The sequence below is a fragment of the Saccopteryx leptura genome, chromosome 1, assembly GCF_036850995.1.
Source record: "Saccopteryx leptura isolate mSacLep1 chromosome 1, mSacLep1_pri_phased_curated, whole genome shotgun sequence".
NCBI classification, from domain to species: Eukaryota; Metazoa; Chordata; class Mammalia; order Chiroptera; family Emballonuridae; genus Saccopteryx; species Saccopteryx leptura.
The window spans coordinates 303,761,784-303,776,204 of record NC_089503.1 but is presented as its reverse complement, the minus strand read 5'-3'; the positions used below and the strand labels follow the sequence as shown (position 1 = coordinate 303,776,204).

At 36.8% G+C, this 14,421-nt stretch overlaps 1 protein-coding gene across 2 annotated transcripts in view; it reads right to left on the bottom strand.

Annotated features, from left to right (window-relative positions):
* Positions 1–4,471: 4,471 nt before the first annotated feature.
* CD163 (CD163 molecule) overlaps positions 4,472–14,421 on the bottom strand; it is a 33,557-nt gene continuing 23,607 nt past the window's right edge. The window contains exons 12-17 of one of the 2 annotated variants that reach the window (XM_066357783.1): positions 12,334–12,642; positions 11,839–11,871; positions 11,525–11,632; positions 9,742–9,852; positions 8,797–8,849; positions 4,472–4,672 (exon numbers count right to left, since the gene is read on the bottom strand). In XM_066357783.1, coding sequence (XP_066213880.1) covers positions 8,827–8,849; positions 9,742–9,852; positions 11,525–11,632; positions 11,839–11,871; positions 12,334–12,642 — 584 coding nt within the window. In that variant the 3' untranslated portion in view covers positions 4,472–4,672; positions 8,797–8,826. The remainder of the gene's footprint in view (positions 4,673–8,796; positions 8,850–9,741; positions 9,853–11,524; positions 11,633–11,838; positions 11,872–12,333; positions 12,643–14,421) is intronic. The other variant, XM_066357789.1, reaches the window with a different exon arrangement.

Sequence of the window (14,421 nt, the reverse complement as noted above, 5' to 3'; positions counted from 1 at the left end):
AAGCACTATATGATTCCATACATAGATGGGACATAAAAATGAGACTCAGAGACATGAACAAGAGTGTGATGGTTAAGGGGGGGGGGGAGGAGCGGGGGAGGGGGAGAGGAGGGGTGTAAAGAAAACCAGATAGAAGGTGATGGAAGACAGTTTAACTTTGGGTGAAGGGTATGCTACATAATCAAATGTCAAAATAATCTGAGAGATGTTTTCTCTCAACATATGTACCCTGATTTATCAATGTCACCCCATTAAAATTAATAAAATAAAAGAGTATGTAAGGCTTACAAGTCATTGGGAAAGACTTGTAGATTGTCACTTAAGTAAGATAAGAAAAAATATTCACACCCAGACTAACTATAAATATTAACAAAATACCAAGTATCCAGAAAAAGGAGTATATCCTCTGTCACAAAAGAAGAATCAGATTGACTCTAAACTGCTCAATAGCAACATTCCTTTTTTTTTTAAATTGAACTTATTGGAGTGACATGGATTAATAAAATTATTCATGTTTTGAGTGTACAAGTCTATAATGCATCATCCATATATTGTATTGTGTGTTCATTTCTTATAAGACAAAACAATATCTTAAAAGAACCAAGAACATTGTATTTAGAATTGTATATAGAGCAAAAATATCATTTTTAAGTGAGAGGAAAATATATGACATAAGCCAAAATTTTATAAAAAATATGTAATGCTGCTGCTAACTTAAGAAGAACAGTGAAACTAAATTCAACAGTAAAAGTAATGGAATTTAAGTGTTATTCAAAGATCAATCTATTTAAAACAAAGGCCTAGATGGTTTTCTTGGTAAATCCATCAAACTCTCAAACAATAATTACTATTTTATACAAAAAAAGATATGTCTTAGAAAATATGAGTCCCAATTCATTTAAAAGACCTTGTATAATACTAATTTTACCTTTTATGGAGTTATAAACTTGCATAGAATTTCACAAATAATAAATGTATAACTCAAGAATTGTTACACATATCTATAGACCCATACATATATATTTTAGATAAAGAATATTTTCTGTGGCACTGAAGGCTTTCTCATATCTGCCTCTCCTATCACAACATTGAACTCTTATTATCCTAGATTAGTTCTGCCTCTTTTTTTGGTATTATTAATAAAAGTAAGAGGCGGGGAGGCAGGGAGGCAGAGAGACAGACTCCCGCATGTGCCCCAACTGGGATCCACCCAGCAAGCCCTCTACTGGGGCTATGCTGTGCCCGTCTGGGGCTGCTCTTCTATTGCTCGGCACCTGAGCTATTTTAGCACCTGAGGCAAGGCCATGTAGCCATCCTCAGTGCCTAGGGCCAACTTGCTCCAATTAAGCTATGGCTGCAGGAAGGAAAGAGAGAGAGAGAGGAAGAGAAGTGAGAGGAGGACAGGTGGAGAAACAGCTAGGTGCTTCCCTGTGTGCTCTGACTGGGAATCAAACCCAGGACATCCACATGTTGGGCTAATGCTCTACCTCTGAGCCAGTGAGCCAGGGCCTTAAAATTATTCTGAAATAAAATATTTATTTAAAAAATGAGAAGTGTACCTTTGTGAAAGCTATGCTTATAAGATGTTTGAGGACATAGGCAAATAGGCAAGCTCTCTTGTATCTGTGAATGCAAACATAGTCTAGTGGGAGGATTTATGATATTACTGCACATCACAGTAGTATGTATAACAGAAGTTTCTTAAATCATAATATAATCCTCTTTTTAAGGATATTTATATGAAGTTTTTGTAGTCCTGTTTAGTCACAAGTCAAGATTTATTTAAGGTGAATGAGAAGTTCTCTTTTCTTTCCCTATAATTTATGGCATTGTTATATAGATGGTGTTGCAGAAATTTAGGGTAAACTATATTGTGGTGAGAAAAAACAAGGAAGAGATATTAAAGGCCAGAGATATAAAAAATATTTGCTGGGTTTTAGAACTTTTCCTCCTAACTGGAAGATCCTTAGCAGAAAATAGAATAAATATATAAATAAGGCTGTGGATAATAGAAGTATTTACAATTTCTTTGGGCTACCAGTGGTACACATATTAGACATATATATATGTATATATGCATGTTCTCTACATACACATATGTGTATATATACACACATATACTATATACATGTGTACATATATGTATTTAGTACCTGACTTGTAATTAGGTAGTAAAAAGGGCAAGAATGGAGGGTGTGGTTAAGTGGGAGGATATAGCATTTGCTTCTGATTTGAGAGGCTGAGGAGAGATTGCAGAAGAGAAGAAGGAGCTAGAAGTACCTAGAAAACTCTACATGTTAGTCAGGAGAGGTCATAATTATTGACTGAGTTAGTATGGTCATAGAGTCAAAAGTAGCACCAAGCAGAAAGCATAGTCCTGTTTCACCCACCCAAGTAATGTCAACATTTGTATTTATGATTAACCCAACTCTAAATAAGTGCATTTGCCTATAATGGCCAGGTAAGTAATGTAGATACTTGGAACCAGCTAAGAGTAATAAAATGGCAAGTGCATGTTCTATTGAAAGGACAAAAAGTCTACTTCACTCCAGTTCACTGTTGTCATATTGGAATGATGGTCCAATGTTTCCAGATCTCCTCATTTATCAAGAGAATAAAAAGTTTGGATTATATTAACAATAACCCAGTTGAAAATGTGAAGAAAAAAGATATTTATCATGACAAAAAACACAAACTATATATTTAGGATTAAATTAGCAGGAAATATTAAGACTGTTATGTGTCATCTTACGAGAGAGAGGGAGAAAGAGGAAAAGAAGGAGAAGGAGCAGGAGAACATGGATGAGGTGGAGGAAAGAGAAACATACTCAGGCAGGTGGAGAGATTAATGAATGAATGCACTGAGTTCTTATTGGTTGACAGAGATGAGAATTTTGTAAAGAAGAGATAGAAAAAGAAATCTGAGAATTAAGAGGGAAAAGGTAAATATTTGCATTTCAAAAATAAGCCCTTTTCCAAAGAACATTATTTTTTGACTAGGTGATTTAAGCGGCTAAGTGATGCAGATGTGGAAGAAGATGAAAATTTAAACTAGACAGGACAAACTTAGAGTGGGAGACACAGGCAAAATTTAGGAGGACAATTTTGATAATATAAATTTAGTCATTTTCTCTGTTGAGGTGCCCCATGCTTCATTCTTGCTTTGTTTAAAAGTAAACAGGTTCTCTACAAATAGTAACAGTATCCCAAATTACACTGGGTATAAGTCAATGAATGTTGAGAATGTCTTAGCCCCATATAAACTGTATTTCATTTTGAAAGGTAACATATATTATATGATAGTTAGGAGTACTGCCCTTAGAGAACAGTGCCTTTAAGCAAGCCATTCAACTTCTCTGTCCTCTTAATATTATAACTCTTACTTTAATTACTACAACTCTTATTTATGTTTAAATAAAATATAGATAAGTAATTTTTAGTAAAATATAAACTTCCATTATAACAGTTATGTAGAAAAGAGAATTTATGCATTTATTTCAGCTTTGGTTTTACCATCTTAAGGATTGAGGAAGTGAACCATTGCGTCTTTGTTTCCATACCAGCTGTTGCTGTGCATGTTTTGTTAGTGACCAAAATTACAGTGACAAAAAACAATTAAAGAACCAATTAGAGTCATGTGTTGCAGAGGTAACCATATATTATTGACAAATCCTTCAATTATCACTAACTTTCCTTTTCTAAAAAAAGCAACAAACACTAAAGGACAAACAAATTTGTTTTGATTTAGTAATAATAAGAAAATTATTATTTACATGGGGGTGCATTTCTTTTTTTCAGTCGGTGATATGGTGTTCTTGGGATATATTCCTAAGTGGGATGGCTGGGTCAAAAGGCAGCTCTATTTTTAATTTTTTGAGGAATCTCCATACTGTTTTTCATAGTGGCTACATAAGTCTGCATTCCCACCAGCAGTGCAGGAGGGCCATGCCATGAAAAAGAAGGAAATATTACCTTTTCTGACAACATGGATGGACCTGGAAACTATTATCTTAAGTGAAATAAGCCAGGCAGAGAAAGAAAAATATCATATGACCTCACTCATTTGAGGACTCCAAGGAACAAGGAGAACTGAGGAACGAAATGGAGACAGAGGAGGGATCAAAGGGACCAGAGGAAAAGAGGACAGAGGGAAAGGGGATGATAGGATGGGATAAACCTAAAGGGAAGAGGGTATGGTGCTGTAGGGAGGGGGCCAAGGGAGTTGTTGGGGGGAATATGGGGGAGGGGAAATGCATTCAGGGTAACCCTAGAATCTATGTAAACACAATTAAATAAATAAACAAACAAATAAAAAAATTATTATTTAAACTAAACTATAAAATATGTATTAAATGAAAATGAAAACATTGTCAAATTAAAAGACATCACATTCTATTTATGAAACTCAAAAAAAGTCAGAAAGCACACTAAAAAATTCATAAAGTCAAGAATAAGGTAAGACAAGTTTAATTCAGCAATATCTATTTTATTTAATGCCCCTGAAAATCTTATATACAACTTTTAGTAGTCACATTTATTAATTAAATTTTTATAAATTCAGCAGCAGTCTTTGGAATATTAGGAAAAAAATGGACTGTATTATGATCTTCAGTGAATCAGGTGAATTCTCTCTCCATTCAATAGTTTAGGTCTTCATCAGATATCTTAAAGGCTGAATTAAAGCCATAAATAGAAAAACTGTTATATTCCTCTTCACATACACATGCTTAGAAAAATTACATTATAATGTATTACATTATCCCACACTCACATACATGCACATACATACACATACTCACTCACTCACATATATTAAAAAGCACACTACTGGCCCTGGCCGGTTGGCTCAGCGGTAGAGTGTCGGCCTGGCGTGAGGGGGACCCGGGTTCGATTCCCGGCCAGGGCACATAGGAGAAGCGCCCATTTGCTTCTCCACCCCCCCTCCCTCCTCTCTGTCTCTCTCTTCCCCTCCCGCAGCCAAGGGGAGCAAAGATGGCCCGGGCGATGGGGATGGCTCCTTGGCCTCTGCCCCAGGCGCTCGAGTGGCTCTGGTCGTGGCAGAGCGACACCCCGGAGGGCAGAGCATCGCCCCCTGGTGGGCAGAGCGTCACCCCTGGTGGGCATGCCGGGTGGATCCTGGTCGGGCGCATGCGGGAGTCTGTCTGACTGTCTCTCCCCGTTTCCAGCTTCAGAAAAATACAAAAAAAAAAAAAAGCACACTACTTTTCTGAACAGAAAACTTAAATGCTACAGTTTTCAAACTCTGTGCACATAAGAATTACTTTTATTTATTTATTATATTTATTTAAAAAAATTTAAAAATTTTTTATTTATTCATTTTAGAGAGGAGAGGGAGAGACAGAGAGAGAGAAGGGGGGGAGGAGCTAGAAGCATCAACTCCCATATGTGCCTTGACCAGGCAAGACCAGGGTTTCGAACCGGCGATCTCAGCATTTCCAGGTCGACGCTTTATCCACTGCGCCACCACAGGTCAGGCCAAGAATTACTTTTATTCCAAAGAACTACAGTGGTGCCCAGAAATGGTATTTTTAAACACACCCTCACATGACTCTGAAGCAGTTATTCAGCAGTGATTACTCTTTAAGGAAAAAGTAGTCTAAACATTATTTATTATACCAAAATAATATTCATTTGTATGAAATTATACATCAAAAGTTATTCATAGTCCTTTGCAGTTTGCAATAGTGTTAGAAATTTTAAATGTTTCTTAATACATATACATGTATAATTTTATAAATGTAAACACTGCATTTTATTATATTCAATAACATGACCATATAGATGAAATAATATTGCATATTTATGGATGATTTTTCCTTTTTCAGTTGTCTATACTGTGATTCTCTTGCCTCCACCTCACTGGTTGTCATTCACTTTCTTTCCAACTTTTGCCACTACTGACAACACTGTGAAAAAGAATCCTGGCCTGACATGTGGTGGTGCAGTGGATAAAGCGTTGACCTGGAATTCTGAGGTTGCTGTTCAAAACCCTGGGCTTCCCTGGACAAGGCACATATGGGAGTTGATGCTTCCTGCTCTTCCGCCTGTTCTCTTTCTCTCCCCTCTCTAAAATGAATCAAGTCTTTAAAAAAAAGTAAAAAAAAAAAAGATAACTCTTTACATACTAGTGTCTTTACATGGAAAAAAATCTCAGTGGTAGAATTCTTGGGTTAAATGATCTGTGAATTATTACTTTTTTTTTTTTTTGGTGATAGAGACAGAGAGAGGGTCAGATAGGGACAGATAGGAAAGGAAAGAGATGAGAAGCATCAATTCTTCATTGTGGCACCTTAGTTGTTCATTGATTGCTTTCTCATATGTGTCTTGACCAGGCTACAGCAGACTGAGTGACCCCTTGCTCAAGCCAGCGACCTTGGGCTCAAGCTGGTGAGCCTTGCTCAAACCAGATGAGCCTGTGCAAGCTGGCAACCTCAGGGTTTCGAACCTAGGTCCTCCGCGTCCCAGTCCAATGCTCTATCCACTGCGCCATCACCTGGTCAGGAAAGCATTACATTTTTTTTTTAAATAGAAGGTTCCAGGTTGCTTTCTCCAAAGGCTGCAACATTTTTAATTTCCAGTAACAGTGTTCAAAATTACATTTTCCTCTATATCTCCACCAGCAATAAACATTGGTGCTTTTAAATTTGTTTTGATCTGATTTATACAAAGTGACATATCATCATTAGTCATAATTTGAATTGCCCAGACATACTAGTGAATTTGAACATTTTAAAATGTCTATTTGTCATTTGAAAAATTTAAATTTATTGATTTTAGAGAGAAAGAAAGGGGGAGAGAGAGAGAGAGAGAGAGAGAGAAACACACTGATTTGCTATTCCAAAATTTTATGCATTTATTGGTTGATTCCTGTATGTTCTCTGACTGGAGATTGAACCTGCAACCATGGTGTATCATGACCGCCCTTTAACCAACAGAGCTACCTAGCCAGTGAAATGTATTTTTTATGAGTTGTCTTTTCATAGCTTTCCCAATTATCTATTAGATATAGTCCTTGTCTTAACAATTGATGAGATATATATGTGTGTGTGTGTGTGTGTGTGTAAAATTTATATATGTATATTTACCTTTTTCATAAAATATATGTTATAGGTGCTTTATGTATCTACATATGATATTAACACTTTGCATTCATATACTTCTAAGAGTTCCAACTTTTATCCTCAACCTGTATTTCTTCTATGTCATATATAAAATTTCTATAAAAACTTTACTTTTCCCTGGCCGGTTGGCTCAGTGGTAGAGCGTCGGCCTGGCGTGCAGAAGTCCCGGGTTCGATTCCCGGCCAGGGCACACAGGAGAAGCGCCCATTTGCTTCTCACCCCTCCCCCTCTCCTTCCTCTCTGTCTCTCTCTTCCCTTCCCCCAGCGAGGCTCCATTGGAGCAAAGATGGCCTGGGCGCTGGGATGGCTCCTTGGCCTCTGCCCCAGGCGCTAGAGTGGCTCTGGTCGCAACAGAGTGACACCCCGGAGGGGCAGAGCATCGCCCCCTGGTGGGCAGAGCGTCGCCCCCTGGTGGGCGTGCCAGGTGGATCCCGGTAGGGCGCATGTGGGAGTCTGTCTGACTGTCTCTCCCCGTTTCCAGCTTCAGAAAAAGAAAAAAAAAACCAAAAAACAAAACAAAAACAAACAAAAAAAACCTTTACTTTTGTTATATATTATTTCTGAATATATAGTTCTCCCAAAATATTTTTTTTTAAAAGAATAAAATATACCCACTCATTTCATCTTTTTTTTAATGTTAATTTAGCAAATTTCTTGCCATGTTAATTATTTTTGGTTGTTATACTTTCTTCATGAAAGCAAATTATAAAATGCAAATCTGATTGTGTCTTGCCCCAGCTTAATCTTCTCGCTGAGGTTGCATGTTCTAACCCCGGGCTTGCCTGGTCAAAGTACATTTGGGAGTTGATGGTTCCTGTTCCTACCCCTTCTCTCTCTTTCTCTAAAAATGGATAAATAAAATCTAAAAAAAAAAATCTTCCTAAGCCTACCACCTCCCCAAGAGTCCCTAAAATAAACATAAATATGAAATGCAGCAGGTAAGACATTCATGATAGGGCTCTATGCAGACTTTTCATCTTAGGTTCATATCACTTCCCCTCTTTTTACATAACCTTTCCATATTCTTGCCTATTTCATTAAATAATCTTGTCTTTGTCAGTAGTATTTTTAATTTTTGTATCTTCAGTGCTCAGAATACCACTTGTTAGCATAAATATATTCAATATATGTTTTTAATTTAAAAAGTATGTTTCCCAAAGGTATGCTTCTCTTCTGTGCCTCCATATTTTGTATATGATATATCCTTTTCTTAAAATGATCTTTCAGTCACTTCATGTTTAACTTGAACATTATATTTTCTTTAAAATCTCTCCAAACTTTCTATATTCCTATAATATTTTATACTTAGAGCATGCATTATATAACCATAAATATGTCTCATTTCTTTCCTAAAATGACCCCTGTAATATCATTAAAAGATTTATTTATATTTATTTACCCAGTTTGTCCTTAGCACCATGGTCTATCATTGTTATAGATCATGGGGCTAGAATATATATGTAACTGAAAAGGGAACAAGTCATAGTAAAAAAATATGTTATATATTCTGTATGTGAATATGCATACATAAACACATATGCATGTATATGGAAATATATGAGTTTATACATTCTTTCTAATACCAGAGGACTTCTCAATTTTCCAAAGGAATGTACTTGTTTAGAATGATAATGAAGAAATTTTCCTTACTCACCTCACTGGGTTATAATTCTCATTTTCCTATTCAGTGTATTTCAGAATGAGCCCCTAAATAGGAAGAGATTAGGACATGAACATTATTAGTCCAGCAGCATTAAACCCATCTGATTCACTGGGGTTTTCTGAAAGGAAGAAAATAATCCCCTAAAATGCCCTAGAAGCTTTCTGAACATTTAAAAACACTATCTACAATCAGGAAGGCAAACAGGTGTGATTTAGGGGGCACAGAAAGTCTTTCTTATGCCTTAAATATGTTCCTGACATAGGTGTAGCAAATACCAAATTCCTTGGACTGAAGAAGTGAGGCAGGTCCTGTCAGAGGTAAGGACTATTGAGAAGGTCTTGAGCCTTCACAGAGTAAGAAGGTATTGGTATATTTTTTTCAAACAGGCAGAGATATGCTTCCCAGAGGCAGAATTAGTGCACTGGTGCTAAATAAAAGTCAGAGGACAAAGAAAGAAGCATTATGTGATGGAAAATAAGGCTAATCCTATGAATAGTAATGGTCTCTGATGGGATAAAGATATAGAAAGTTCAAGCTTTTCAGTTTTTAGGAAAAATATGATAAATATCAAATTAGGAAAAGGAAAATAGCTAGAGTGGGAATGGAAGAAACTACAAAAAATATGTGAAAGTACTTTTTAGAAGATTAATTTATGTTTTAACAAAATGAGGTCCAGGTCATAATGACATAGATCTTTGTATCTCTGTCAAAAATACATATCTCTTCGCCAAAGGTCTCCCCAATATTGCAATTTTTATGTTCTCTGAGAATAATTTTCAGTTCATTCCTGTCTTCTTCCTTATATTCATCAGAAGCTTCTAATTACTACATGTTTGAGATTTTTTTTCCACTGCCATGCAAGTAGAATGCTTCAGCCTCAATTGCAGCTACTGCTCTGAACCCTAGGGCTTAGAGACCCTTAAAGAGCCCACACACCTGAAGAGTTCAGCAGGTCCAGATCATCAGCTTTCTGGCAAGAATTCATGTCCCGGTATTGAACTTTGTGGATAAAATTCATTCCTCCTAAAGAAACTGACCACAGATGTCTTAGGTCAGAAATCAGCAGAGAATAATAAACTACCTCTTCCTTTGTGTGCTTTTTAGTAACTCACATATGCAATTTTCATTCACATCCTTGTCTTTTTTCCATCCCATTCTTTTACTAAGCTAAAACTTTTGCCATTTTAGAACAAACCAGTTTCTTCCCCTAAATCAACCAGCAGGTTTTCAAATTTATTAGAGCTTTTTAAAAAATCTCACTAGAATCTATCTTCCTTCCATTCTCAATATAAAGTTCTTTTCATTTTTTCATCACAACTATTTCAAAATGCTATATCATTGTCAATAATGTGGTTCTTCTTTAAGCCCTCATACATCCTGTTTCCAAACAGAGCTTTCTAAAAGACTGCCTATTTCACTTTTCTGCATAATATTTTTTAATGATTATTCATCTTTTTACCATGGAATACAGAATGTCATAATTTCTTCCCTCTTCTTCAGCCTTATCAATAGCTTCTCTCTGTAAGCTCAGCTTTTACTTTCCTCTCAAAACAACAAATGTTGCATCTTTTAAGCTTCACTACACTTGTACATGCTTTTCTCTTTCCCTATAATGCACTTTACCCAGTTCTTTGAACTCTTATCTTCAAAATTTGTCTCAAATGCCTCCTAGAAGCCTCTTTCCCTTTCACTTAGTCAATTTTTTCTCTGTGCCACTTTTCTCCATATTCATATGAATGGATAATATTACATGGCATTTATTTGGTTACATCTATATCTCTTCCACTAAACTTGAAATTCCATGAAGACAAAAGCACTTAATTATCCACATCTGTATCATCAGATCCTAGGCACATTGTTTGACAGAAGAGTAAAATCGGTAATAAGTATAGAGTAAAAGCAAATAAATGTTCCAGCAATAAAAGATTCACCTTAAACCATATAAACTTATTTATTTTAAATGATCAATTCTATAATGTCTCAATTAAACATATAGATGGAGTACAGGAATCATCAGTACAGCCAAAGCTCCTTTTCTTTTCCGAAATCTTGTTCTCTCTTTTTGAGAAACTGTTTAACCCTCTTGTAGGCTCCATATTTCTGGCCATTTGATACTTAAATCTAATATATATATATATATTTTATTTTGTGCCCCCACAGCCAAAGCTCCTTTTCTTTTCCAAAATCTTGTTCTCTCTTTTTGAGAAACTGTTTAACCCTCTTGTAGGCTCCATATTTCTGGCCATTTGATACTTTAATATATATATATATATATATTTTATTTTGTGCCCCCTCATGCAAGAAAGAATGAGACAGATGCACACACACATACACAGGGAGGGAGAAAGATGAGAAGCATCAACCCATAGTTGAGGCACTTTAGCTGTTCATTGATTGCTTCTCATATGTGGCTTGACTGGGTAGAAGGGGCTTCAGCTGAGCCAGTGACCCCCCTTGCTCAAGCCAACAACACTGGGCTCAAGCCAGTGACCATGGGATCATGTCTATGATCCCATGCTCAAGCCAGTGACCCTGCGTTCTAGCTGGTAAATCTGTGCTCAAGCCGGCAACCTCAGGGTTTCAAACCTGTGTCCTCAGCATCCCAGGTTAATGTTCTATACACTGTGCCTCCACTAGTCAAGCTATGCTTTAAGTTTTTTTTACTCCAAGAACCTTCTTATCCCATAAAACATTGGAGAGACCATTATTTGGCTCAGACCTGTAAGTTGCTGTAGCTGTCTTCTTTTCCGGGTCCACAAGAAGTACGCAAGGAGAATGACCAACACAATAACCACAAGGACTCCAAACGCGACAAATAATCTGTGACCTAAGCACAAGTAAATATTACAAGCAATGATAATGTCTTAGCTAAAATAACTGGGTCCCTAGTTACTATCCCTCTGTTAGGGCATTTATAGGATTGCTGAGGTAAATTTTATATCCTCAGAACTTCTTCTATTTAAAGTCTCTTAACAGGAGGGATTTTAAATAACACAGACAATTGGTCTCCTGCTCATAAACCCCATGATATACCTGTAGAACTTGATGCCTCTTTGATTGCATTGCCTGTAGGAGAAAAGAGAAGAAGACTCAATTCTAAGAATAACATATAGACAAATATTTCTTCTTCTACACACTTGGAAGTTGTATAATGTTATTAACCAATGTTAACCTAATAAATTTAATTTAAAAACAAGAAGAAATTCAAACTGAATATTTGGATGGGTGGTGGTACCACTTCCTGGATTAAGGAATATAGATTTTATTTAGTTAATTTAAGTAATTACCTAAAATGATGGTCTCTTTTTTTTTCTCTCCGCATAAGGATACAGATAAGTAATATGCTTTTTCTTGGTGATGGCCAATGTATAACAAGTATTTTCACTGTTTCTTTAGACTGAAACATCATGATTCTCATTCCACTAGATCCCTATGTTGACATACCCAATCTTTATACAATGCACTTGAGTGCTCACCCCTTTCTTGCTGCCAGGGATTCCAAGATTAATCCAGTATCTTGGCACTCACCTGAGCATATCACAGCAGCATCTTCCTTGTGGCCACATTCACTGTGTCCCCAGGGATTGGCAGGACAATCCCACAAGGAAGACTCATTCCCCTTGCAGTTCACTTTATTGGACCATATGGGTCCAGTCCCCTGACCAAATGCAGCTTCTTTTAGTGCCTTCAAAGCTGAGCCACAGCCCAGCTGTTGACACACCACCTGTGCATCATCAAGGTCCCAGGAGTCATCACACACTGTCCCCCAGGAACCTTCGTGCCAGATCTCCACACGCCCAGAGCAAGTAGTGTTTCCTTCTTGAAGTCTTATTTTGTCTGAAAAATCAGAGATCCATAGGTCATTTCTGAGAAGATAAAAACTCACAAGAGGTCACAGGGGAAAAGAGAGATTTGAAACTTTTTAAAACTCTATTTTAAATGATGTCAGAGTAATGACAGTGTGAGAGATACGTGTTATCTCTCTATTTGAAATTTCAACAAATTGAACAGGTATAACATAGCAAAACAACCTTAGCTGGGTTTGTAGGCTTTCCTGAAAGATCCTCCCACCAAATGGACTAAAGGTGGGCATCAAATGTACTAAAGGTATGAAGGGTTGTAAAGGAGGCTGGAAGATAAAATGCACTTGCGGTTGGCTCTGGAGAGGAGAAAAGCCTGGAGTGACTGGGTCTCCTTCTGCTGGGAGCAGCAGAGAGACTGAGGGGTAGAGGGGGCACTACTAAACCCAAGCAGTGGCAGAATGAGGGGTCATGGCCAGTGTTCCTGTGGTCTGCTCACAGCCTGTACTTGGCATAGAGTCAGAGAAAACCCCAGTGTAGCCCTTCAGCTTCCCAGATACTGCCTTCCTTCCTTGGTGGGTACAGAGAGTCTCAGAGACAGACTCCACAGCTAATTCTCCAGAGCCACTCCCTCCCCTGAAGAATGAAGATGCTATGTATCTGGTCTGTTGAGACATGGGAGGAGGTTCTGAAGGCCTGAGATCAACATTGTTAAAGCCCTCACAACACGGCCCACCCAATATGACTGCAGTCTTGCCTACATCATTGTGACAGCAACATCTCAGGGGAGGTTAGCCCAGAAATATCATAGAGCTAAAACTTGTAATACAGCTTCACCTACTGGAAGAAATCAGCAACCTCTCAAAACTGAATTTTTTTTCCTTTTTTCCCTTTTTTTCTTTTGAATTTCATTTTCTTTAATTTTATACATTCTAGTCTTATTTTTGTGGGTATTTTGTTTGTTTTTTATTTTTTTGGTTTTTACTCTTTGTTTTTTGTGTTTTTTCCTTTTTACTTGTCATTATTTCTTAAATTTTTATATTTTTCAAGTTTTAGTTTTCATTTTTTTAGTTGTTTTGTGTTAGAGTTTTTAACAATACCACTCTCAAATTCCATCAAGGAAGAAGAAGTCAAATACCATGGCTACACAAGATAGAGAGATAGTTCAGAAAGAAAATGAAAAATCTCCAGAAAGAAATCTCAATCACATGGAAATCTTGGAGTTAATGATAGAGAATTTAAAATTGAAGTTCTGAAAATACTCAATGAAATGCAAGAAAATGCTGATAGATAATTTAATGAACTCAAAAAACAAACTAATGAACAAAATGAGTACTTCATTAAGGAGACTGAAACTTTACAAAAGAACCGAACAGAGATGAAGAACTCAGTACATAAACTGAAAAATGAGGTAGCAAGTTTAGCTAATAGAACAGGCCAGATAGAGGAGAGAATTAGTGACAATGAAGACAGACAATTAGAGATGATATAGAGGGAAGAATTAAAAGAAGTGAGATAGCTCTCTGAGAATTGTCTGACTCTATCAGAAAGAGAAATATAAGAACAATGGGTATATCAGAAGAAGAAGAGAGGGAGAAGAGAATGGAGAGCCTATTCAAACAAATAATTGATGAGAACTTCCCAAGCCTATAGAAAGAATTAGATCCTTGAATCAAAGAAGCAAACAGAATGCCAAGTTACCTCAACCCAAACAGAGCTTCTCCAAGACATATCATAATAAAATTGTCAAAAATCAATGACAAAGAAAGAATCCTCAAGGCAGCTAGGGAAAAGGAGAATATAACATATAAAGGAA